At 48.3% G+C, this 24387-nt stretch overlaps 1 protein-coding gene across 3 annotated transcripts; it reads right to left on the bottom strand.

Moving 5' to 3' along the window:
* Window positions 1-623: 623 nt before the first annotated feature.
* On the bottom strand, window positions 624-22926 carry ZFP91 (ZFP91 zinc finger protein, atypical E3 ubiquitin ligase). 3 transcript variants are annotated; one of them, XM_049820193.1, is made up of 11 exons: window positions 22573-22926; window positions 21724-21749; window positions 9997-10212; window positions 9710-9746; window positions 9122-9211; window positions 8638-8760; window positions 6276-6326; window positions 5675-5753; window positions 5208-5322; window positions 4585-4684; window positions 624-4184 (listed from the first exon to the last, which is right to left on the bottom strand). In XM_049820193.1, exons 1-11 carry the CDS (start codon window positions 22920-22922, stop codon window positions 3674-3676), a joined length of 1698 nt encoding a protein of 565 aa, XP_049676150.1. In that variant the 5' UTR covers window positions 22923-22926; the 3' UTR covers window positions 624-3673. The 3 variants fall into 3 exon arrangements, with proteins under 3 accessions (XP_049676150.1, XP_049676151.1, XP_049676153.1); XM_049820194.1 differs by having other exon boundaries at window positions 9122-9208; XM_049820196.1 differs by lacking the exon at window positions 22573-22926 and adding an exon at window positions 22038-22412.
* Window positions 22927-24387: the final 1461 nt, after the last annotated feature.

Here is a 24387-nt window from a genome sequence, read left to right as displayed (position 1 = left end):
GGGCCTGTCCTGGCTGCCTCCAGCCCTCTTATTCCCCCCATGACTGCATGGGACTGGGTGCCCCAGGCCTAACTCCCCTTTCCCAGGAGTCCTGCCCCAAAGGGGGGCTGCAGACAGGGGAGGAGGTCCCAGCCACCCCAGGGCAACACTGGCCACCCACCACAGGTGAGCTGCATGCACCAAGACAAAAACAGCCCTTTTGGTTGGTTTGGTTTTTCCTCAGTACGTTTATTTTGGTTATGTATTACCCAGATTAAGAGAAAAAACAGGAGTTGAAAAGCAGTTTCCCTTCAGTATCACAGTACACTGAGCCTTACCCCAGCTTAGCTGGTGAACTGCCCCGGCCCCCCAGCCCGACCTCCCAGGGCCAGCGGCCAACCCAACAGTGTCGTTGCCACCTGGTGGCTACTGCAGAAAGCACTGCTGAGCTCCAGGAGCCCCGCAGCTCCAGATGGCACAGCCCCCGGCCCAAACCCTGTGCACCCCAGGGCCCCTGCCTCCATGCCACTGCCCACACCAGGCACAGCACCCACAAGCTCTCCAGGGCGTTAAGAGCAGGCGAAGGGCCCTGTGTCCCCTCCGTTCCCTCCCCAGGAGGACAAAAAAAAAAAATAAATACAGGGGAAAAAAAATACAAAAAAGTTTATTGCAAACTACTACAATAATTTATTGAAGCAAACTGCATGCGAGTGAAGGAGAGACATCGAGGTGAGGAGGAGCTGCAGATGGGCTGTGTCAGTTTTCAGGTTTCAAAGGGGAGTGGGAAGGGAGGTGCTACACCAGTCTCTCCTGCATCGGGGGTTAGCAGGCTGTGGTTAGAGAACAGACAGGCAACTGGCCGAGACCAGAAAAAGAAAAAGGAGAGCTACGAGAGGTGTGCATGGAAGGACAAGGCAGGGAGTGGCAGGGATCAGAGGTGTCCAGGACAGGAAGCAAATGAGCTGCTCAATTCTGCGTCCCAGAAACAAGGCTGATGGCTAACTCTTTGCCCCACTTGGGGCAGTTAGGGGAGATGCAGGACCAGGCAGCCTCCCTTGCCTCCCAGCCAGGTGCCAAGCATTGCGTCACCAGAGGTGAGCAAGCCCTTGACCCAAAAGCATTTTAGTGCCATCCCTCAGAAAACAAAACCCCGAGCTCTCCGTTTAGTGTTCTGTGCAAGGCTCTGCCTGCTCTGCACCTCCCACGGGGCACAGGGCAGGGCACAAAAAGCAGCACCAGCAGGATGGTCTGCAGCAAGTGTGGGGATAACATGGCTGACCTGCACCACATGACACATCAGCTACCCGCGGCCAGGATCCAGGCCAGGAGACATGCCACCAAACAACATGGCTCAGCCAGCGCCAAGCCTCCCCAGACAGAAGACCCACAGTGCTGGGGGGTGAAACCATCAGAGCTGGGTTTGAACACATCTCATTGTGCTGCTTCTCTTTAGTTTGCAAGGGGAGGGGACTAGCTGGCCACCCGAAAGCTTCCTGCTGGAAATCACAATAGTTTGATCCAAGCGAGAAATTGGATCATCCCAACTGAAGAAACTGGTTTAGTTTAATGCTGTACCACCATGGACCTGACATGCACTGTCCTGCGAGACCCACATTCAGGTATGCTGGGCTCTCATCCTTATCTCCAGGAAAGGCTCGTGGCCTGACGCATCTCCTGCAGGCATGGGAGCCATGCTGCTGCAAGAGCATGGGATGCCCACACCCAGGGCATAAGACACAAGGGTTGCAAACTGTTCAGCCACAAACCATCCCAACACCAGAAGTGTTTCAACTTGCTCTGACAAAGATATCAGTGTAAGGGGTGGAAGGGAAGGGGCATATCAGGACAAGTGGTCCAATAAAACCTGTCAGGCTTTGGCCACAGCTGGATTTCCAGGCTGCACGAGGGACACATTGGGTGTTCAGAGTCAGTTTCCTGTAAAAAGTTTCCAATTAAATTCCATGTTTTATTGCCATTCTCCAGAACCCAAGTAGCCTGATTTTGCCTAGCTGCTGTGTGCTACAGACCCTTATCTTGTGCTTGGACAAGATACATTAGCTCTGCTCCCAACCACATAAACCCTACCAAAAAAACAAGCAAACAAACAGAAAGTCCAGGTTATTCTTTACCTCTTCCAAAACCACTACGAATTCAAGGCCACTGAACCTCCACAGTTTCAGATAAGAGCAAAAAGATCCAAGTCTCTGTAGCGGACACATCATATCCTGTGTAAACTTTTCCAAGGGCTCAGAGCTGTCCTAACTACACCGGCAGGCAACACTTGAACCGCCACATTTCATGGAAAGCACGGGTGTTTGCACAGAGGAGAGAAGCTTTGAAAACACAGCTGCACAACACCCTCCCCCCAAAATGGGGGCAGGGAGAAAAGCTGACACCCCCTTAGTCCCACATCAGTCTATTGCCTTGAATAAACAAGCCCAAGACAACCATATCCAGTCCCTGGTTCTGTATTTTTGTCTAGACCTGGAAAGGAGAGGCAGAATTGGATGAGGAGCACAACATCCCCCAGCAGCAAGCAGCTCACAACTGTCTTATGTCACGAGAACAAATTTCTGGCTAATGATGTTCTTCCCTGAAAGGCTAGGGAGCAAGGAGGAGGCAAAAAGAGTATTTAATGCAAGGAGCTCACCCCAACCTGGGAGGGAGGGAGACAACAGCCAGCTGCTCCATCACTCACCTCATCCTCCTGCTAAAACGCTGCTGCAGACACTCCCACTGCAAACAGGCTCTTCTCCAGGGGCTCTCCCTCTACTCTGGAAAAACTGCAAAAGACATCTGACTCCAGAACACTGCCTTCACCTCAGCTCTCCCATCTGCTGTTACAATAGCACGATGTGCTCCCTTGCAGCTCGTTAGTGTGAAGAGGCCTACTGGGAAATAGCCTGAACCCCTTCCACCCCCACCCCCTAAGAACATAACTAAAAAATACCGACCCTTTTTTAATCAATAAATAAGGAATCTTGTTACCACAACACAAGCATGTTCAAAGTGCAAATTACTGTCGTCAAACTGGGATGCTCCTCCTTGCCTCTCCCACGCAGGGCTCCCATAGCCCCCGGGCCTCTCCAAGCAAACATGATCTATGAGCCAGGGCGTTCCCTCAACTTCCTGCCAGAGCTGGAGCAGAGGAGCACGGTGGGGAGAGGGACGTGCGCCGTTTCACAGCTCACCCTGCTGAGGGGGCCTAAAGTGCCAAGCCAAACTCCCAGCCCCAGGAGGAAGAATGAGACTGCAAGGACCAGAGTGCAGCGATGCATAGAAGTTGGGACCAGGGGCGAGAGGGAGTCCTAAGAAACTTGTCCAGAGCACATCAAATGCTTTCTAGTTTTGCAAGCGGGGCCACATCAAGGAGCCAGAAAGGCATCTGCTTTCGGGTAGAGCGAAGGGTTTCAGCAGTCCCCCCTCCCTTGGGGAAATCCATCGCTCAATCCAACTTGCTCTGGTAATGGCACCATGTGCCCCTTTCTACAAAGGAGCAGTGGGAGAGAGAGAAGTGGTTGGGAGAAAGAGGACGTGCTGTGATCCACGCTGGAGGGGAGCAGACCCTTCGGTTATTTACTAGTATTGTAAGTTTTGTTTAACTTTTCTCTCTTTCAGTAAGCATCTTTTTTTTTTCCTCCTCCTTTTAAATACAGAGCCCAAACTGTCCCAACACCCAAGTGCTCCCCGCCCACTAGGGTCCAGCGGAGTCTGAATCTTCGATGAGCACCTCCGTAGTGGCTCCCAGGATCTCTGTGTTCATGACCAGCCCCTCCGGGTTTGTACTGCTGCCACTCCCCACAAAGAGCTTGCCATCAGCCACCAGGCTCACACGCTCTGCCCCACCACAGTAGGTCTTCGGCATTCCGTCAGGGTTCAGCAGCAGGCAATCTGCTGGGGCAGTGCTTCCCAGCGGGTCGGGAAGAAGGGGGAGGCCCTGGCCATCGGTGGGCGGCGCAATGGCCTCGGGATTAGTGCCCAGGATGTCGGTGCTGGTGATGAGGGCACCCGCATTGGCAGCCAGTGCTTCAGCAATAAGCACTTCGGGGTGGCTCTTGGCTTTGTGGGCCACGACGCTGTCCTTCTTCTCAAATTTCTTGCCACAAATGTTGCAGGAGAACTGGTAGAAGGAGTCTGCATCATGCTTCTTCATGTGCCAGTTGAGGGAAGCCTTCTGCCGGCAGGTGAATCCACAGATCTCACACCTGGGAGGGGAGGAGAAGAAGGTCACAACAAAGGGACATCCCCACACACTTGTGGGGACAGCAGTACCAAGGAGGCAGCCCAGGAAAACAGCAGGGGGTCACTAAAATGGGATGTCACCATAGCTCCAGCTCTTCCAGTTTTATTTGCAGAGGGCTTATGTTCCTCAGATCTTTACTGAGAAACTGCCTCAAAGCAGTGAGACAGGCAAGACAGGTGGCAGCTCAAACACTCCTACAGGTGTGCGTTTAAACACTCCTACAGGTGTGCGTCCCCTGCTGGGACACCAGGAACAGGTTCCAGCCCTGACTTCAGAGCTGCCCCTGCTCTTAGTGCAGTCCAAGAATGGGTGTATCCAAGGGTCCCTCAAAGCAGGAGAACAAGACAGGCAGAGGTACTCACTGCAAGGGCTTCTCGCCTGTATGGATCATTCGGTGCACAGCCAAGTTATGAGAACTCTTAAACGCCCGGGCACAGTACTCACAGATGTAATCCCTTTGATCTAAAAAGCAACACCAGTTGGAGCATTACTCTCTGGCAGACCTGCTCCCTTTCCAAGCTCTCACATGTTGCAGGTAAAGCTACCCAAGAAGCAGCAGAACTAGAAGTGCTGGGAGGCCAGCAGGCATAGCAAAGGAGGAGGTGTCCCACAATACACCATAGCAGCTGATCTGGAGAGTTAAGGTATGATTAAGACTCTCCTAAGAGCTAATTATCCATTCTGACCAATACTGAAGGACTGGCAAATGAGGATAAAACTTTGCTTGGTTTATCCCTCTACAGCACCCTTGAGTGACACTTGCCAGGGGGTGAATTAAAAACTCCATAGCCTGTTTCTTTCATTTCCTTAAAAGATGGTAATCCAGAAGGAAATAATACCCTGCTGCTGCAAATCTATGCCACCTGCCTTGGCTTTACTCTCCCCAAAAGTCCTAGAGGCTTTTCCTTTTTTTTTTCCCCCCCCCCCTCTCTGTTCACTGACCTGAGGAGGAGTTTGTATCCATTTCCCACCTCCCTGTCTGTACCTGTGTGGTGTTTGGCATGCCGCAGGAGCTGCTTCTGAAGTCGGAAGAGCCGACCACAGGAGGGATGAGGACACACATATTTTTTCTTCAGCAAGTGCTGGTACTTTATGTGATGCTATAAAGGAAGAGTGAAAGGTTGTAGACTCTCTCTCTTTACATGGCTAAGAGAATAGCTGAGACACATCAATCTCAGATGTCCCCTCAGCAGGCCACCAGACTCCAATCTGTGACAAGACACCACGAACACAAAGACTTTCATCTCCATCAACAGAAGAAAGCCAAACAAATGTGGACATCTAGGAACAGGACAGATACAGAGACCCACATGGCCACAATCGATTAAGTCTACCAAAAAGACAGCATTAGAAAGGAGTGCTTCCGTGCCAGTGGAGGACTAGCTGCCTATTCTAAATGGCTTTTCCCTGCCCTCACACATGCCACTCAGGAAGTGAAAAATCTCAACCAACCTGCAGGTAACGCGGGTGAGCCAAGACTGTGCCACAGCCTTCCATCTCGCAGCGGACATACTGTATTGGAGGTTTCTTCCTAAGAAGTCAGTAAGTAAATGGCAGAATGGTTAGCTGATGCATCTGAAGCCAGGGCAGCAGCAAGATGAATGAGTGCAAGTGCAGCTCAGTGATGTGAGAGCAAAGGATTACTACTCCAATATTCCTGTTTGGGCTATGCTGATAGAGACTCTGTCCAAGAGTTCCCTCCACTCCTAGCACTACTTAAGGGCTCTCCCCAGAGCTGAGAAAACCCCAGGAGACAGAGTTCCCAGAACCTTATCACTGGGCAATGCCAGGCTAGGGATCAACTCAGAAGTGGGGAGGGGGCTGGTACAGTTGGAAGAAATCAAACCCATATCTACAGGAAGAAAGGGGAAGGAAAGGAGGGAAGACAAGGCATGCTGCTATTTTCATTCCCCACCCCACCCCCACCCCCCACTCCTTTAAGGCAGATTTCTATACTGTGCAAGAGAGATGACTTTGAGACAATCAACATCTCTGTGTAGGACACAAGGGAAGCAAGTCTTCAGAACGGAACTGAGTAGGGGGGATCACTTACCTTCTCTTGGGCAGCCTTGGGCTCTTGTCATCCTTTCTCCTCCTTCCCCTCCTGTGACAGGGTTACAGAAACAGAATTGAAAGAAGCTTCTTTACATTGGTAGCGGGCAGAGTTTTTGAAGTGTATGCTACAAAGCAGGAGCATGCTGTAAGAAATACTACAGAACTCTTCCACACTTTTAAACTGAAAAGTAACACTGCACCCGATAAGTCAGCTGCTCTGGCAAGTCAGCCACCTGCTCTGCATCAAAACACCTGAAGAGTTCATAAGGAAATACTCTTGTAATAGATGGGCAGGTTCCCTAAAGAAGTTAAGTAGCCAGGCCTCCATGCAAATTGTCCCTGCATTTTGCAGAACTGCGACATCACACAGAAGACTGCTCCCTGTGGAGCTGTGGTCCCCATGTTTCTGATAGCTGGCTGACACTTTTTTCTGCATGACATTCGGTGGCATGTGGTAGGCCTCAAATCACTCTGCCTCTGCCAACATAGTCAGGCCGCAGCTGCATGACTACCTGCTAGGTCTCGCATACAACACGTTTTTAAGCATGGCTGCCTGGCTCAAATGTGTCTAGCCCACCATTCACAGCTATGCAGATACCAGTAAACAGGTATCAGACAGCCACAGCCCAACAGGCTGCGGTTAGAAATTACCAACTCTTCTGCCACAATGGAGTGAGGAAGGGCTATTTCAGAAAACCCTCAACCAGGCAATCACACACTTCACATTTTTTCTTTTAAACCTGTAACTGTCCAAACAACTTGCGACCTTATAATTAAATTCATCCCTTTCCAGGCCGCACATCAGCACACAAGATTCTGCTCTTGGAAGTTTCTGCTGCAGACAGTTAGCAAGCTATTGCGTCATTAACTGCAAGCTCTAGAAAAATCAATCGAGTACAAGTTGGAAGCAGATTGAGAGGGAGGCAACATTCTTGAGAAATAAATGCTTCATGTGGTTTGCTCTCACAACCCCTCCCATTTCCTAATGCATTTTTTATAAACATGTAATTTTGCCAACACAGTCCAGAATTGATGGTGCACCCTATTTCCTCTACTCTGTTGGGTAATATTTCATACCACGTGAAAAACATCAATCTGCATGACTGGGAAGAACAGGATTAATGATCTAGCAGCTATTTTACAGTCCCCTGAATTAACTATAGCAGCTTATACACTTGTCAAGACAAAAATCTATTCTCCAGAGCAGACCTATGCTTACATGTAAAATGCACACTTCCAAGCAATAGCTCTGCCCAGAGCATCGTGCCTGCTTGATCATATTACTGCAGAGAGATACTCACAGTAGATTAATGGAAGTCTTTTCTAGACTGTACTGAGACACCTTTATTGTTAGCAAGACCACACCAGTTAACATGCTTAACAGGCACTCAGCATTCAAGCCAAGCCTTTAGAAAAGGCACAGGTTTTATTATGCACAAAAGTAGGGTCTGATCTAAATAACACAACCACAAGCCTCAGAATGCTACCTCTAGCAGAAAAAAAAAGTTCTCAAAACATCAGCATCCTTACTCCTCTCCAGTATAAGTGAGCTCTGCAGCAGCTTAGAAACAGCAAGAGAAATTAAAACAAAGGTGTGCAGAGCCCCACGCTGCAGACCAGCAGAGGGAGCCCCATTTGTTCCGATTGCTCAAAGAGGAGCTAAAGTGCAAAACCTGCTTGCTTTTTTTTTTACCTCACCTTATCCCAAAGAATGGCTTTGACACAGGCACATAAATCCAATCTACCTCAGTTGCCAGAAGGAAAGCTTCAGTGTTGAGTTCCAGTGACAGCATACACAAAGGTTTTGAGTCTCCACTCAAAGCACTAATGGCTGACTAGGTAGCAAAAGTTTGGGGTTTTATTTCTCCAAAATGAGGGAGAACACAGCTGTTTTTCCTGAGCTCTCCTGTATTAGTCCTAAATATACAAAGAAGTCACTCGCCACACAACACATATTATCGTGTCTGCCTCTAGGCACACAACAGAAGAAATGTTGCCTTCTCAGACTATCTTTCCAATACAGTCTACTTCGGACATCACAACAGAAACCAATTTCAAGAATACTCTGAAGTATTTCATGCTGTATGGGCACATCCAGGTAGGCTGACTAAACCACAGCATGGAGAAAACCCCCTCAACTTAAACTAAATGAAAATACCAACTCTTTTATTTCTGCTTGCTGAACATGTACAAGATACTAGGAAGCAGGACTTCTATCAGAACAAAAGGTTCTGCCCTATTATCTTTCAGGCCCAGCGGAGGAGGGGGGAAGCCAACAATAACAAAACACTGTTGTACACTAGCAAGAATGCAAAATATACAATACACACTGCTACATATAACTGCAGAGTTTTACTTACTTCCTTGGTGGTTCTTCATCTTCCTGAAATTCACTCTCTTCTTTCACTTCTACTTTAATCTCTTTCTGTTTCTCTTTTTCCTCCTTCCCCTTGCTAGCTTTTCTCCTTTGCTTTGGCGCTTCCCTACAAAGATAAAAATACAACATATTACTCCAATAATCTTCCCGTTGTCTGCTTTTTACAAAGGTTTAAGCAAAAACTGGATTGAAGTTCAGGTCTATTTATCAAGTTCCATTTCTAAGCAGAAGTATGAACAAGGATTAAGGAAGAACCTGGCAGCCAGGAGGGCTCTAAAGGCTTTAGTCTGTCAGAGAAGAACAGTCGCAATAGCTGTAGGCAATATTTAGAAAACACTGTGTCCAATGGAAGTCATTCCACTTTAGCAACTAGCACAGGTTCTTTGGGTCGTATTAAGCTCATTCAACTAAGATGTCACAATTTTGGGGGGGGTCTAAAACCACAGTAAGTACATAATCCAGTATACTTCTCTAGATGGGGCTTGTAGGTTTCATCTCTTGGATCATCTTTGAAGGGAACTTCTTCCTCACTGATGAGCATCTCCTCATCATCACTGCTGAGAGAAAAGGAGAACAGAGGACTTTAGCAGCAACAGTTCAAGCACTACTGCAAGAATATTCATGCATCATCCCCTAGGATGGGAAAGACACTATTACACAGCACTTTCTCATCCAGCATGACTGGGGAAAGCTAACAGCTTGCACTGACTAAGGAGCATGATGACAGCCAAAACAGACAGGCTAGACAGAGCAGTTTCCTCTTGTGAAACTGCTCTGTCCCACCTAACCACAGCATCTGCTCCTGAAGGAATAAAGCTACCAGGTGAAATGCCGAGATCAAATCTTACTGTCCATTTCTCCACAATATCTCCTGACACCTGCAGTCCATCTGCAATCCAGACTGAAAATGCAAAGGTCCAAGACTGAAAATAGAGCTACTATCTGTCCCATAGATCCTTTCACAGAAGCACTTCTTTTGAAAAAACCCAGGGTCTTATTTTCCCTTCTTGAGACACTATATAGGAAGAAATACCACAAAATGAAGAGTTTACTACCTGATTCCAGCTGGAGACTGATGCTCTTCTGTGACCTCTGAAAGGAAAAGTCACCATTAGGTTTCAATCTGTGTTCGCTGCAGTGAGCTCATCTGTCTCAAGATACTTCCGTCGACATTCAGTGCCAGGAGTGCTGGTGGCAGAAGGTACTCATGACCAAGAAGCACCACGCCTGTACCAGCCAGTCTGCATACAGCTCACAAAGTTACGCCCACATCCAGCTCCCTTCAGAGGTTCCCAAGACCTGACTATCTCCAGGCACTTTCATGCCAGGGCTTCCCACGTACCATATTCAAGCTGGTCTGTGTTTGGCTCTGACTTGCAGACGAGCTGCAGGGAACCAGTCTTGGATCTGGAGGCACGCGAATTCTCAGTGTCACGCTGGCGGGCCGCAGTGGCTGACCTGCTGCTGCGCCAGCTTCTGCTAGGCCTGGCTGTGCTGACAGGAGAGCCACGGCTGAGGACACTGGACACTTCTTCCTCTTCCTTCTCTTCTTTGGGATCTGAAACACCCATTGCAATCTCCTTAATAATAATAAAAAGCATAAATCCCATCACTAAATTCACACTCCTCTGTTGCACAATGTTGAATAGCATAAATGCCCCTGTCTACTCTGACAGGGAAACCACTACCTCTCACAGATTTGGAGTGTAGCTCTGCCAAGCCAGGCAGGACACACCCCAGGACCTTACCTCAGCAAGCCTTCATTTAAAACTCTCATCACATTTCCCACTGCCTCTAAGTAAAGACACAAATATTTAAAAACAGCTTACATTTCCCTCTGATACAGGCTTGTGATTATTTGCTGGCTCTGATCTCCCCTAAGCACTGCAAGATAGACACTCATAAACCTCAGCAACTGCTTTATGAAAGACTAGCTTGAAAATTGGACCATATTAAAAGTCATGTTTGGACAATCCCCCAAACACATATTTAATCAGAATTGTACACCTGGTAATAACCCTGAGGAATCTGAGCTGGATGTTTCTGGTCTTATGCTAGAGCAAAAAGCATCACAAGTACTGTTAGCCCGAGGTCTTTGCACTCATTTATAGCTTCTACAGGTGGTTTCTTTTTGGCTGATGGCTGATCTCCAGGTATGTTTTGGCAAGATAACAGAACTGGCTTAAATGTCTATGTGAGCAAGTTCATCCCTTAAAAACTAAAATTCCCAAGTGCAGTTCACTTGATCTCACTTTTTGGTGCTTACTGTGACACTGGGCCTTAATGAACTCAAATGACTTCTGAAATTTCACAAATGATGTGCTGAAGAAATTAATTCCAAGTAGCTGGCTATGCTCAGTACTCCAGGTTTGCCACTGCTTTAGTACACAAAGCCATCTGCAGCGCTCCACAGGGCCTGTGTTCTAGGCTAAGCTATGACCCACTCCTTTTCACCCAAATACATTTACACTGCTGTCTAGTTTCAGATGGGTTTCTGCTGCCTAAGCACCAGCCAGCAGTACCAATGAGATGCCTGGGAGTTTATCAAGCATCTGCTGGCAAAGTCAGTGGACAGTCCTCTAAGGACTGGCTGCTGAGCAGCTCTGCTATCCCAGGAGCCCCAGTGAAGAGCAAACTGCACATCAAGAGCCAGGAGCGTGCCCTGGCAGCGAGGGAGGTCCACAGCATCCTGGGTGCCATTCACAGGGGCACAGTCAGGAAACAGAGGGACACTGTTAATCCCCTTTACTCAGCACTCGCTAGACCACATTTGGATTCTCCCTCCAGTTTTGGATTCCCACCACAAAAAGGCTGTCAACATGTTTGAGCAAGTCCAGAGGGGATCACCAAGATGGTTGGGGGCTGAAACACACAACCTGTAGGAAGCAGCTGAGAGAAATGTGCTTGTTCAGCCTGGAGAACAGAAAACCCTGCGGGGACACAACAGCAGCCTTACAATGTACAGGCAGGTTATCAAGCAGCCCAAACCTCCCTGCTAAGGTGCACAGCAGGGAAATGAGGGGCAGTGGTCATCAGCTGAAACAGAGAAATCTGACTGGATACAGGGAAAGCATTTGTCTCTCCCAAGAGGACAGTCAAGCACTGGAAGAGGGGCCCAGCAAGGCTGCGCAGCCTCCACAGAAACATAGAACGGTCTGGGTTGGAAGGGACTTTTAAAGGTCATCTAGTCCAATCCCCTTGCAACAAGCAGGGACTTCTTCAACTAGATCAGGTTGCTCAAACCCCCATCCAACCTGACCTTGAACATTTCCAGGGACAGGGCATCTATAGTCTCTCTGGGCAACCCATTCTGGAGTTTCACTACCCTCATTGTAATAAATTTAAATTTCTTCCTTATATCTAATCTACTCTCTTTTAGTTTAAAACCATTACCCCTTGTCCTATCGCTACAGGACCTACTAAAAAGTTTGTTGTCATCTTCCTTCCGAGCCCCCTTTAAGTACTGAAAGGCTGCAATAAGGTCTTCCTGGAGCCTTCTCTTCTCCAAGCTGAACAACCCCAACTCTCTCAGCCTTTCCTCACAGGAAAGGTATTCCAGCCCTCTGACCATTTTTGTGTCCTCCCTCTGGACCTGCTCCAGTAGGTCCATGTGCTGAGGACCCCAGAGCTGGACGCAGTACTGCAGGTGGGGTCTCACCAGAGCAGAGGGGCAGAATTACTTCCCTCAACCTGCTGGCCACACTTCTTTTGGTGCAGCCCAGGATACAGTTGGCTCTCTGGGCTGCAAGCACACATTGGCAGCTCACATCCAGCTTTTCATCCACCAGTACCCCCAAGTCCTTCTCGGCAGGGCTGCTCTCAATCCCTTCATGTCCCCAAGCCTATATTGATACCAGGAGTTGTCCCAACCCAGGTGCAGCATCTCACACTTGGCCTTGTTGAACCTCATGAACCCACTTCCCGAGCTTGTCCAGACCTGACCGGAAAAAGGCCCTGATCAACATGATGTGAACACTGTATTGTACCTGTGTTAAGCAGCAGGTGAGACCTGCTGAGGTCCCTCCCAACCTGAAATCTCTAATTTTGCATTAAGCCTTTTGAACCAAATGATCCTTTTACTTCTAGCACATAGTTTGCTTTGCGTGACTCATTCCCCAATCCTTGATTAACAGGGTGGGAATAATCAACATTTGACTGAAAAAATCTGACTGGAATACAGGATGTGAGGCATCACAGTTTTGTTGTAAAACAGCAACCAAGTCTAACATCTTGCATGTATAAAGCCCACTTCATCAACAGAGCATGAACTATACCTTCTTTTTGGCTTCCAGGTCTAGCAGATCTCAGCTTGAACTATGACTGCTTTACGTTCTTAATCCTAATGGTGAACATCTTCAGTTTTTTTGAATGCTAAATTGAATCCAAAGACACTTGAAACCATTCTCTAGGAATTTTCCCCTCAAATGCTACCACGTTACCAGCATTAGCACACAGCTGCTCTTGAAAGAGGTTTATTCCTTTGGAAGATGAGGCATTCAGCTGATTTCTTACCACAAGCTAGTATTTTAAAGATTAGACTTATGGATTTGAAACAGACCTCCCTCAGAATACATTTCTACAAAGTACACCACTCACCTAGCAATTTTGCTTCATTTCTCTGAAGTGAAGGTGTTTAATAAATCTTTCCCCACGATTTCTCCTTTTTACTCCTTCCTCTTATTTCAGCAAGCTTGTCTAACATATTCACTGCATTTTTACATGCTGTGAATACCTACGTACCTCCAAAAAAACCCACAGGTAGGTGAAATAAAGTATTTACTTTGCAGTAGAACTTGTAAAGCAATATAGAGCTATGTCATGGTTTAACCCCAGCCAGCAACTAAGCACCAAACAGCTGCTCACTCACTTCCCCCCCACCCAGTGGGATGGGGGAGAGAATCAGAAAAAAAAAAGTAAAACTTGTGGGTTGAGATAAGAATGGTTTAATAGAACAGAAAAGAAGAAACTAATGATGATAACACTAATAAGATGACAATAGTAATAATAAAAGGAATGGAATATACAAGTGATGCACAATGCAATTGCTCACCACTCACTGACCGATGCCCAGTTAGTTCCCGAGCAGCAATCCTCCCCAGGCCAGCTCACCCCAGTTTATATACTGGGCATGGCATCACATGGTATGGAATACCCCATTGGCCAGTTTTGGTCAGCTGCCCTGGCTGTGTCCCCTCCCAACTTCTTGTGCCCCTCCAGCCTTCCTGCTGGCTGGGCATGAGAAGCTGAAAAATCCTTGACTTTCGACTAAATACTACCTGGCAACAACTGAAAACATCAGTGTGTTATCAACATTCTTCTCATACGGAACCCAAAACATAGCACTATACCAGCTACTAGAAAGAAAGTTAACTCTATCCCAGCTGAAACCAGAACAAGCTATTAGTTGAAAATCCTGCAGTAGCAGCTGGAATCAACACTCACCAAGGCTTTGCCTGAAGTCTAAAATTGCAAAAGTACTAGATTTCTAATAAATTTTATGTCTCTTTCCCAGACCTAAATTTCCTTTCTCCTTCACAAAAACAGCTTTCTGATGAATCCAGCCTACCTCTCAAAAAGCAAAACAAGAAAAGAAAAAAACCAACCACCACCAAAAAAAAAAAACCCCAAAAACCCAAAACCCAAACCAAACCAGAACAAACACTAGATACAGAGACAGCAACTGGCTTAGAGAGGAAAAAAAAGCACTTCCTCCCCCTAATGCTTTCTTGTCTAACACACCTGAGCTGGCATTAGAGGTAATCACAAGCCTGTCACTGGAGATGTTGCAATTTTAATTGTGTTTGAGGATTCCTCCCCAAACTTGTGATGTTAGGCATGAAGTAAAAGGACTCATCTGCATTTAGGTTAGGAACATGGCTGTCCTTGTCTCTCATCACCAGCGGAAGGAGTTAGGAGATGCCTACCTCTCTTAATTGACTACACAGGGACCTTACGGTTATTTTCAGCCCTGTCTTGGGTACCACACTTAGCCTGGTTAAATACAGGCCCTGTGGAAGAACACAGCATTACCCCTCTCCTCTCACAAATGTATCTATACAGAAAACCACACTCCTCAGTCAGCAGGATTTGGCTAATAGCACAAAGAAGCAAGAGAAACAAGATAGAGGGAATAAACATTCCTACTACAGATCATCAGGCTCTGCTTGAATCTCTTGAGACTGAAATACAGGAAAAATTTAAATTAAAAGGCTGTAGACAATTCTGCATTTAAAACCGTATAAACTTGTCAACACTACTAGCTCTGGCTAACTGCAATTTCTCTGGAAGGTTCCTGTCCTCCCATAAGATGCATAGAAAATGGATTATAGGCCAGCATCTTGTTACTTAGTTGCAAGCATCAACAGTGGTGATGGACACCAAGTCATAAGAACTCAGACTCCCAGAGGACAAAAGAATACATGAGACACAATAGGTATTGAGGCACCCCCAGTACAAAGCGAAAAGAAGCACCGAGCATTTGCTTTTCAGATCAGCTCCTGCAAAACGAATTAGGTGCCTTCCTTTTGGCAGAGTCTGCCAGCCAGTTAGCACATGCGACCTCAGACTAAGACCCAGCACTGCTGTGTTTTGCCTGAATCACATTTCATGGAGAGGAGGCAACAGAAGCTACAACTTGGCAAAATGAGTCTGCCAAGAAATGCCCCCATGCTTGCACTCCACTGCAACTCTCCAATACTTACATTAGTTATTACCCACCTCATCCTGTAGCCTCTGCAGAAGTCAGTTTCAGGAACTGTGTGGATGCCTGCATCTTTCAGGAAGTCACTCAAGAGAGATGGGGAAAATCCACTTTCTGAAATCCTACCAATCCTTTTGATCTTTTGGCTCCTGGGGTTCTTCCTACCTTGAACTCCCCCTTTAAGTCAGTCACTTAATGATAAACCGCTTTCATTCTGAGGTACTTTCACCATTCTGCTGATTCTTCCCAACAGCCTTTAAACTTAACAGTGTCCAGGGCAGAAAACATGTACAGATTTAAGTGATGCTACACACAAGACGCATCAAACGTCCTTTAATCTTAAAATTTTGTGAGGAAAACACCAGTCACTGGGAGAATGGACAAGAAAAGGAAACCTAGGAGGAAACTAGCTACAAAGTTGTTGTACAAAGACAACCAAAAGACAAGACTCTGGGGACTGCTCTGCTTCTTAACAGAGCTTACCCGAGTAATGCTCCATCTTTACTCAGCATGGTAGTCAGCACAGATTCCCATTTCAGCTGTGCAGCAGAAATGTATTCTCATTCATACTCTAATTCTGCCCCTGGAGCGCTGCACGCAGGGTTACCAAACCAATGAAAGCATCTCTATCTCAGAACCGATATCATATTTTTCTACATATACCAGCACTGCCACAAACTGAAACAAAAGGGATAAATAGCAAAGTTTGTCCACTGCCTCTCAGACCAGGAGATAAACTCACCCTTATGAGTCTCAATTCCTCCCTCTATCATAAATCCACTTTGTAGGCAGGATACTCACAGGAAGCCATGGAGACTGGCACTCACGCTTTCTCATGCTTGCTTTCTTGTTTCATCTACAGCAGCACCGCTCCCCAGCCCCACAGCATTTTCTTTATAGGAAACTGTTCCAAGAACAGGATGCTTACTGCTTCTTTTTTGCATCACTGGACACAGCAAGCGTTAAGAGCGTGTCTGGGTAACTGACAGCAAGCCTACAAGGGCCAGAGCAGTAAATACACATATCCCACAGCCGACACCTCCCCGACCTTCTTTCCAAACACTGAAGGAAAACAAAGTTCCAGGCACATATCAATTACTCATTGCAAAGAGCAGAAAGGGAAAGTCCAAACCAACTGCATTTACTTCCTGAAGAAGACGTAGTAGTTCCTTCATCATAGGACTTGCATGATCATGCTGTGCCTGTCTGCCGCTCTCCTTCTACCCCTGTTCCCCTAATAGCTTGTGGATGCAGTGGCTATGTTGCTCTGTATTTTGGGAAAGATAAGTAGGTAGCCAGGGAATGGAGACCCGAATTACTGCTCCCTGCAAGGAAGGGTGCACAGAAGTTAACACTAGTACAAGTGCTGTTTTGCAAAGTTGGCAGCACTGCTGGGAGATACTGTTGTCCTCAGGCTTCAGTGGGGATGAAGAATGGAAGTCCTCTGGAGCAGAGGTTCTTGCTTCTGCTGCTTACAGTACAACTTGTAGACTTGGCATAAACCAGCCTTTTACAGCTGGTGCATTGCTATGCACCAGTCCTGCTATACTGGCAGCTCGAAAATCCACTCAATTACTCTCAGAACTGGGGGTTGTTTGGTACTCCACATCTACTTTTACCAGCCACACTTGTTCATATGTTCAAGCTTTTATTTACCAACCCCCTTTCAGCCTGCAGCTCAGAGGTAAGTTTGTTGCAAAATAATAGATTCCTCTCTCTCTTTTTTTTTTTTTTTGAGATCTCAACAGTAACAAATACCCATGCCACTTTATTAATCCTTGATATATAGAAAAATGAAACTTCTGACTGTTACAAATTAACATTTTGTTGATATGCACCACAAAATATATACCTCTCAGACTGTGACTTAGATTTAACACAGTAACCATACAAAAGATAAAGCACTGAACATATAATTTTTATAATGGCACAGACAAATACGAAACTCGGGGGGGAAAAAATCCTAGTGTAAACCTCTATCCAAATGACTCCCCGCCCCGCCAAAGAGCTGTGAAATTGTACATATGGGACACAAGAAAGTCCTTATAGGAGCCAAAGTAGGTTTGGGCAATCTGAGTTACTTAAATTCAGCACATTTTTATAAGGTTTGATTTTAAGCAATAACAATTCTCCCTCAAAACACAAGCAAAGTCTTAAGGGAAAGCAGTCATTAACAAAGCAGCATGAAGCTTTAAGAATACAAATAATGCGGTATAATGCAAATTATCTATGCTACAAAACCATTTGGTACAACTAGACTCTTAAAGTTTTCCATCTTTCTTTAATCTGTGAAACCTTACAGTTTTTCTACCAGTTAAAAGCGGACTGCTACAGAGTAAGTTTGTATTTCCCACTTATTTCCTTTCACAGACCTTGAAGAAATGGCTTGCTGACCTCCCCTCTCCCTTGAGCCTTCAAATCACAGCTTGAAAGCCACTGTGGTGGGAGAACGGCTGCTATACCAGTCACCCACAAAGTACATTACAGCAGCCTCATATGGAAAGCCTCAGCAGGGAGGGAAATGTATCACAGAACAAATCACCAAGATAGTTCTCCACATGTGTGAATATCTAAAAAAGAATTCCACACACAACTCCTTTTCTAACACACAGTTTCTATAACCATGTGCTGAAGAAGCCTGTAAATACTGCTGGCGTCATCCTTTAGCCCACGCTGTGCAAAAAAAACTTTGATTTGAGAACGGACTTCCAAGGAGGTGACCCTCCCTGCACATGGCACTACATCTCTTTCAAGCACAGCTTTAAGTAAATAAAGGCTTCATGTGGCCCTGTTTTACCTCTCCAACAAACTCTTCTTTCCACCTTTTAATAGCAATACCACACAGCTGTGTACCTACATTCACTTAAAAGAAATACACTGGATCTTGTTCTTATCACTGCAAAAAAGCATCAATAGCAATGTAAAGTTGCAAGACGAACACAGGCAAGAAAAATAACTTGCATAAACAAGGGTCCACATCAAGTACGTTTCAGCTGTGTGACACAGAGCAACATTAGACACAGAGATTCAATAATCTGAGTGTTCATTCATGGTATATTACATTTGTACAAATGCTTCCAACCCCACCCCCTTTCTTCTTGCTGCAGGAGAAGTAATCTTCTTGCAACCTGCAGCTCTAAAACCTCGAAGAAAAAACACATATGTTTTGGGAACACAGTAAGGCAGGGGGGCTCTACCACTAAGCACAAACCTGGCATCTTTATATTCAGCCACTACTCTGACACTCCCTCCAGAATAGCTACACAGCCTGTTTTTTTCAACTGTAATGGTTTGAAAGATTTCATTCAAACTCCTAAAAGTGGTTACTAAACAGCAGAGGCAAAATCTTACAAAAAGGTGGGTAGAGTCAGAAACTGGTTTGGTTGTAAAGTTAAATTGGAGAAGCAGGTTTTGTTTGACTGCTAACATGACTTTAAGAGTCACAGTAAGCACTGAATTTTCAATCCAGTAATGGAAGGACATGAAGTGTATTCATTAAATCTATATTCCAATAATTAAAATTATTCAGGCCTAACTAAAATGAAAATTATTTCCACAAGACTATACAGCATCACAGGAAGTCAAATGTGAATTACACTACACAGTCTGACTAGCTACATGAATTCATTTATAAGGTGAGACTAAATATTCTACTTACATAACTAATATTTCTACAGAAACACATTAGGGTAATATGGCAATTGCATGACTAAGCAGACAAGACGGGAAATACAATTGGTATGGCTGACTTTGCAACTACCTTCGTGCAGACTAGTATGGTAACAATCGCGTACTAATTCTGACACAATACGCACCTTCGACTTTAACCTTCCTGTAATCTTCCCATCAGACCTGCATAGTCAGACCTTTGTGCCTGTGCTCCCAAGTCGACAAGCAGAAAAGCCCTCTGATCCCATGGCACTACACAGAAGAATGTAAAACTTGGCGAGACACTTCCATTGTTATAGCATCTTGGTTATAATCGATAGCACAAATTTAGCTGTGATCACACCCATCACCCCTAAGCTTTCTTTACCAACAGCAACACTGGTGGGTTTACTTCTAAATATAATCCCAAACATAAGGCAACAAAACTTGCTAAACAAACTTCGGTGCAGCAAGTTTTTCATTTGTCCAATAGATACACAGGATGTGTCACCAGGTATACCTCACTTCCATAGGCCATTTGCCCTGTATACAGAGGCTAACAGTTATGGCTGAGCTCACGCAAGTTTAATATTCTAAACTGGATTTAATATTTTATAGTAAAAGGTAACAGCATAACACAAATCACCATGCAGAATTAAATTCCATGCCAGAACTCACACCAGTAAGTGCTAGCACTACATTCAAAGCCTTCACCAGAACCACTCTATAGTTTTACTGGATTTCTTCCTCAACCCAGCTCCATCCAGGGGTGGAACAACAAATGGTATTTTACCTTCCAGAATTACAGAGGACTCCTAGCTACCAAAAACCGTGCTGTGCAGGGAAAGCTACAGTTTGCTTACACCTGATTAGGCCTCTTGAAACATTTTATGCTAAAGGCCAAAAAGGGGGGACTGGGAGAGAAGTTTCTCTCCTGCATACTGCATGATCTGTCTGTCTGAGGAAGACGCTTTATTCAGTCTGTTTCCATGTCTTCCCCAATAAGCACAAGCATGCAGCAAGGACTTCATCCAGTGTGCAGCTGGGACACAGAAGTGCAGCTTTCTCACTTCTGCATTTTTAAAGACTAAAAAACAAACAAACAAACAAAATCACCAAGGCAGATTTCCTTTGGACTAGAAGTAGTCATCATTTTTCAATGCCAATTTCCATGCAAACATTCACACCACCTATTTTGGCTGCAAGTGTAATCATAAAAAAAAAAGAGTCCAAGAAATTTAATAAATACTCTTTCCACTCTCACATTCAAGGACAGCTGAACCTCTCAGAACCTAAAGTTAAATGGCTAAAGTGCAAGAGCCACCAAACTTGGGAAATTTCAGACTGGCATTTGCCATTTCCAAGCATGTCCCAAGAAACTGGGGTAAAAATGGGACCATACATAAACATTTCTGCTTAAGGGTACCCAAAATACTGTGAATCACCATTAAAATGTGATGTTAACACTATATGCATATTAAGTGACAATGCCACGCCTTTTTACACATTTCAGCAATTTTGCCTTGACCTAAAAGGCTGAAGCTCTTAAAATACCCTGCCCACCCTTTACGCAGTAAGGGGTAAATGGACACAGGCAGGGTCTGTGCTAAACACACATCAGTTAATTCTGCTTTGGTCTGAAAAAACACACCTTGCCAGCTAGAACTGTGATGGATTTCAACACCCAAATGGAATAAAGCTATAGACTTGTAGGAATAAAGTTAAAGAGCTACGGAATTACAAGACTAAAGGCAGCCTTCAAGACACAAATGCCTGCAAACAAGAACTGAACTTTCTGCTCCAGCAGAAAGGTGAATTCATTTGCACAGGTGTATGACTGTCTTTCCTCACTATTTCATTCTGTGACAATTCTCTAGTGCCAGATCAAAACCAACACTACACAAAGCCTTTTACTTGGAACTGTTTCAGAAGTCATCACTGGGTAAGGAGCAAAGCCCTCTAACAATTTTTTTTTTTGTACAAGAAGCTGCTAAATAGATGCACAGAGCTCACATAGTTCACACTGGAAGAACAAAAGTTCTGCTCCTGGCTGCAGCTCCCCACATTTGGGGCTTTCTTGATTAGACCCATTAAGCTACTCTCTCCCCTTCAAAACTTTTCTTTTTCATCCCTGAAGACGTAAGCATAAATTCACCATCCACTAAAGCTAGAAAAGCACAAGTGTAAATATTTGACTTCTCTTATTTCCACAGATCTTTCACATGTCTCTTGAGGACCTACACCTGTATTTATGACAGTTTTTAAAGACTAAAAACCAAACAAGAAACAAACCAAAAAGATCACCAAGACGGATTTCCTTTGGATTAGAAGCAGACATCACTTCTCAGTGCCAATTTCCATGCAAAGGTTCATGCCACCCATTGGCATGATGCAAGGCCAGGTTTTGCCAGCTACTCGGGACCACCATGTAACCAGAGCTGTCAAATTGCAGTGCAGTGTGCTCTCAACTTCTGATAGCGAAGTAATACCCTAGTGGTTATTTGGAAGAATAAGTTTTTGTACACTGGGCACGTGCGAATATCAGCAGCAGCTTATCACAGTTCCACAATCGTGAGAGAGACCGTGGAAAGAAACTGCATGTCATCAAGCAACAAAACGTTCTTTAAAAGGAAGATCCAACAGACATTTGGCTACCTTCGTGGGAAAGCCCTAACTTTCTGGATGGAATACAACAGTAGGAGTAAGTAATTTAGCTCTTACCTTTACCAGCTGCTTTATCCGTGCACCTGAAAAAATACAAAAGGCAAGCATAAGAGACAGCTTCTATGGCATGACAGCAGAACAAGAAACTGAATGATGTGGAGAATGAGCCCCAATTCCCAACTGTGGACAGACCCACTGGCTTGTTCTCAAATTGCTGGTTTCAACCCCTTATACCAACAAAGATTATTTCATCCAGAGAAAGCTTAAATGAACTATAATAATACATCAGCAAAAGCCCAGTCTTGCCCATAATTGTGACATCTAAATCAGAGAGACTCTGTCCTTGGAACAAGGCACATCAGCTACATTACCAAATGCTCCAAGCGCACATGTGCACGTGGCCAGTTTCCTACTCCAGAAATAAAGCAGCAGTGAGATACAATCGTCTCCTCATGGGAAAATAAATTCCGCCACCTCCTTCACGGAGACTTTCAGCACAGGGCGCCAACACAAGTTGGGCACCAGGAGCACCGAGGAAGGCAGCAGCTATCCCCGAGGACGCTGCGCAGCAGGCGGCTCACACAGGAGGCACGTACGGTTTTGCTTACAACCGAAGGCACGCCTGCTGCAATAGGCAGGGCGGCCGAGGGCAGGCAGCACTCGGGACCCGGCCTTTCCTGGGAAGGGACCGGGGGGGCCGGCCCCGGCTCGGCCCGGAACAAAGAGGCGGAGGCGCGGGTCGCCCCGCGGCTGGAGGCGGGCCCCGGGGCCTAGGCGCCACTCGCGCGGGACGGGGGAGAGAGGCCCCCCCACCCCACCCCCCGACCGGGGCCGCCAGCCCCCCCCATTCCCGGCCCCCGACCCCGCGGACGGCGGGGGCCAGTCCCGGCGCCGCAGGGCACTCACCCGGCCCGGGGGGCCTTCTTGGCCGCGGGCGGCGTCTCAGCGGCGGGCTGCTCGGCGGAGGGCCGGGCCCCGGGGCTGCTCCGCCGGCGCCGGGGATACTCGGCCTTGCGGCGGCGAGAGGCGGCGGCGGCAGCGGCTCCCCCCGCGGCCGAGGCGGCCGCGGCCCGGCCCCGCTCCCGGCCGCCCCTCAGCACCCGGCTGCCGCCGGACTCCTCCCCCTGCTCGGCGGCGGGCAGCGGCGGACGGCGGCGGCCCGAGGACGGCGGCCTCTCTGCCGCCGCCGCCGGCGGCGGGCCCTGAGTGGGCGGCTGCTCCTCGGCGCCCCCCGGCTGCTCGGTGCCCGCCGGCATCGGGGCGGCGGGGCCGCGGCGGCGGCTGCTGCGCGCTCCTCCCTCCCTCCCGCCCGCCAAACCTTCCCCCGCCCGCCTCAGCCGCACCCAATCAGCGCCCGCCGCCCACCTTCACGCGGGGCCGCGGGACGACCCACCTCCTCCCCGCACCCGCCAATCCGCGGGCGGGAGGCGAGGGATGGCCCCCCCCCCAGCCCCGCCTCCCGCTGCCCTCCCGCCTTTCTCCGCCGCTCGCGCGCCGCCCGGCCAATGGCCGGCCCGGCTGCAGCGGGGCCCGTCCCCCCGCTGCCGCGCGGCCAACCAGCGGGCCCACTCCCCGCGCGCCCCGGGCGTGCGCCACACCGCGCAGGCGCCGCTGGGGCCGCCGCGCTCGCTCTCCCGCTCCCCCCACCCCCACCCCCCCGCCCCGGCCGGCCCCGCCGCGGCGCCCACCCGAGCGCGGCCCCTTCGGCTGCCGCTCCGCCGGCTCGCCGCCCGGCTCGCCCGTCCGCCGCGCGGCCGCCGCGCGGCCCTCGGCACTGCCGGGCTCCCTACCGCCGCCGCTGCCTGCGCCCCTCCGGCTGCCCCGGGTCCCCTCGCCCTGCGGGCGAGGCCTGGCAGGGGAAGCCGCTCGCCCCCCCCCCCCGCGCGGCTCGCTCTCTGCCGCGGGGCTGCGGCGCCTCTCGCGGTTCCGGCGAGGCCTGGCGGCGGGGCCTGCTTTTGGCTGTAGCTTCTCCTTTAAGAAAAAAAAAAAAAAAAAAAAAAAACCGCCCCGTCGGGCGGCGGGTGAAAGTCGGTGACAAAATGGCGGCCGGCGCAAAGGGGGCGTGGTCTGCGGCGGCAGCCCCGCCCAGTTCCGTCCGGCTCCGCGCATGCGCGTTTCCTGCCGGGAGATGTAGTTCCCGCAGGCGGCGGGACGGGCGCGCCCTGGCCGGAAGCGGCCGCGGGGTACGCTGGGAGCTGCGAGTTCCGCCGGGGCGATGGCGGGGGGCTGGCCTGCCCAAGGGCCGAACCGCTGCCCCCCCAGCGGCCATAGGATCTTAGTGGCAGACAAGCACGACCGTTGCGCCCTCTGTCTGGGAGCAGGGCCATGACCCGCAGGGCCGAGGGGCCTGTGCCGGCATGGACCCCTGCGCTGCCCGCAGCTCCGGGCCCTGCTGTGGGCCTGACCCAGCGGTGGCACCAACCTGCACCCTGAGCGGGTGAGCTGCGGGGCAGCGAAGGGGAGGTCCACTCAGCGCTGGCGTGAGCTCACCTCCCCTGCCAGTGGCCAGTGCTCCTTCCCAGCACTACAGCTGGCGATCCCGCTGTGCCTTCCAGCAGAGCATGGGAGAGCGGCTCTGCGGAAGGACACGCTGTTGTCATCTCCAAAAACTGAGTTACCTCCCCAAAGCAGAACTTTCATGGTACCTGACAGCACATGCTCCCTGCAGAAGCAGCACTGTCATGTGAGAACCAAATGGAACCCAAAAGCTTCAGGCTCATG

The sequence above is a fragment of the Accipiter gentilis genome, chromosome 17, assembly GCF_929443795.1.
Source record: "Accipiter gentilis chromosome 17, bAccGen1.1, whole genome shotgun sequence".
Classification (NCBI taxonomy): Eukaryota; Metazoa; Chordata; class Aves; order Accipitriformes; family Accipitridae; genus Astur; species Astur gentilis.
This window is presented reverse-complemented; position numbering and strand designations above follow the sequence as displayed.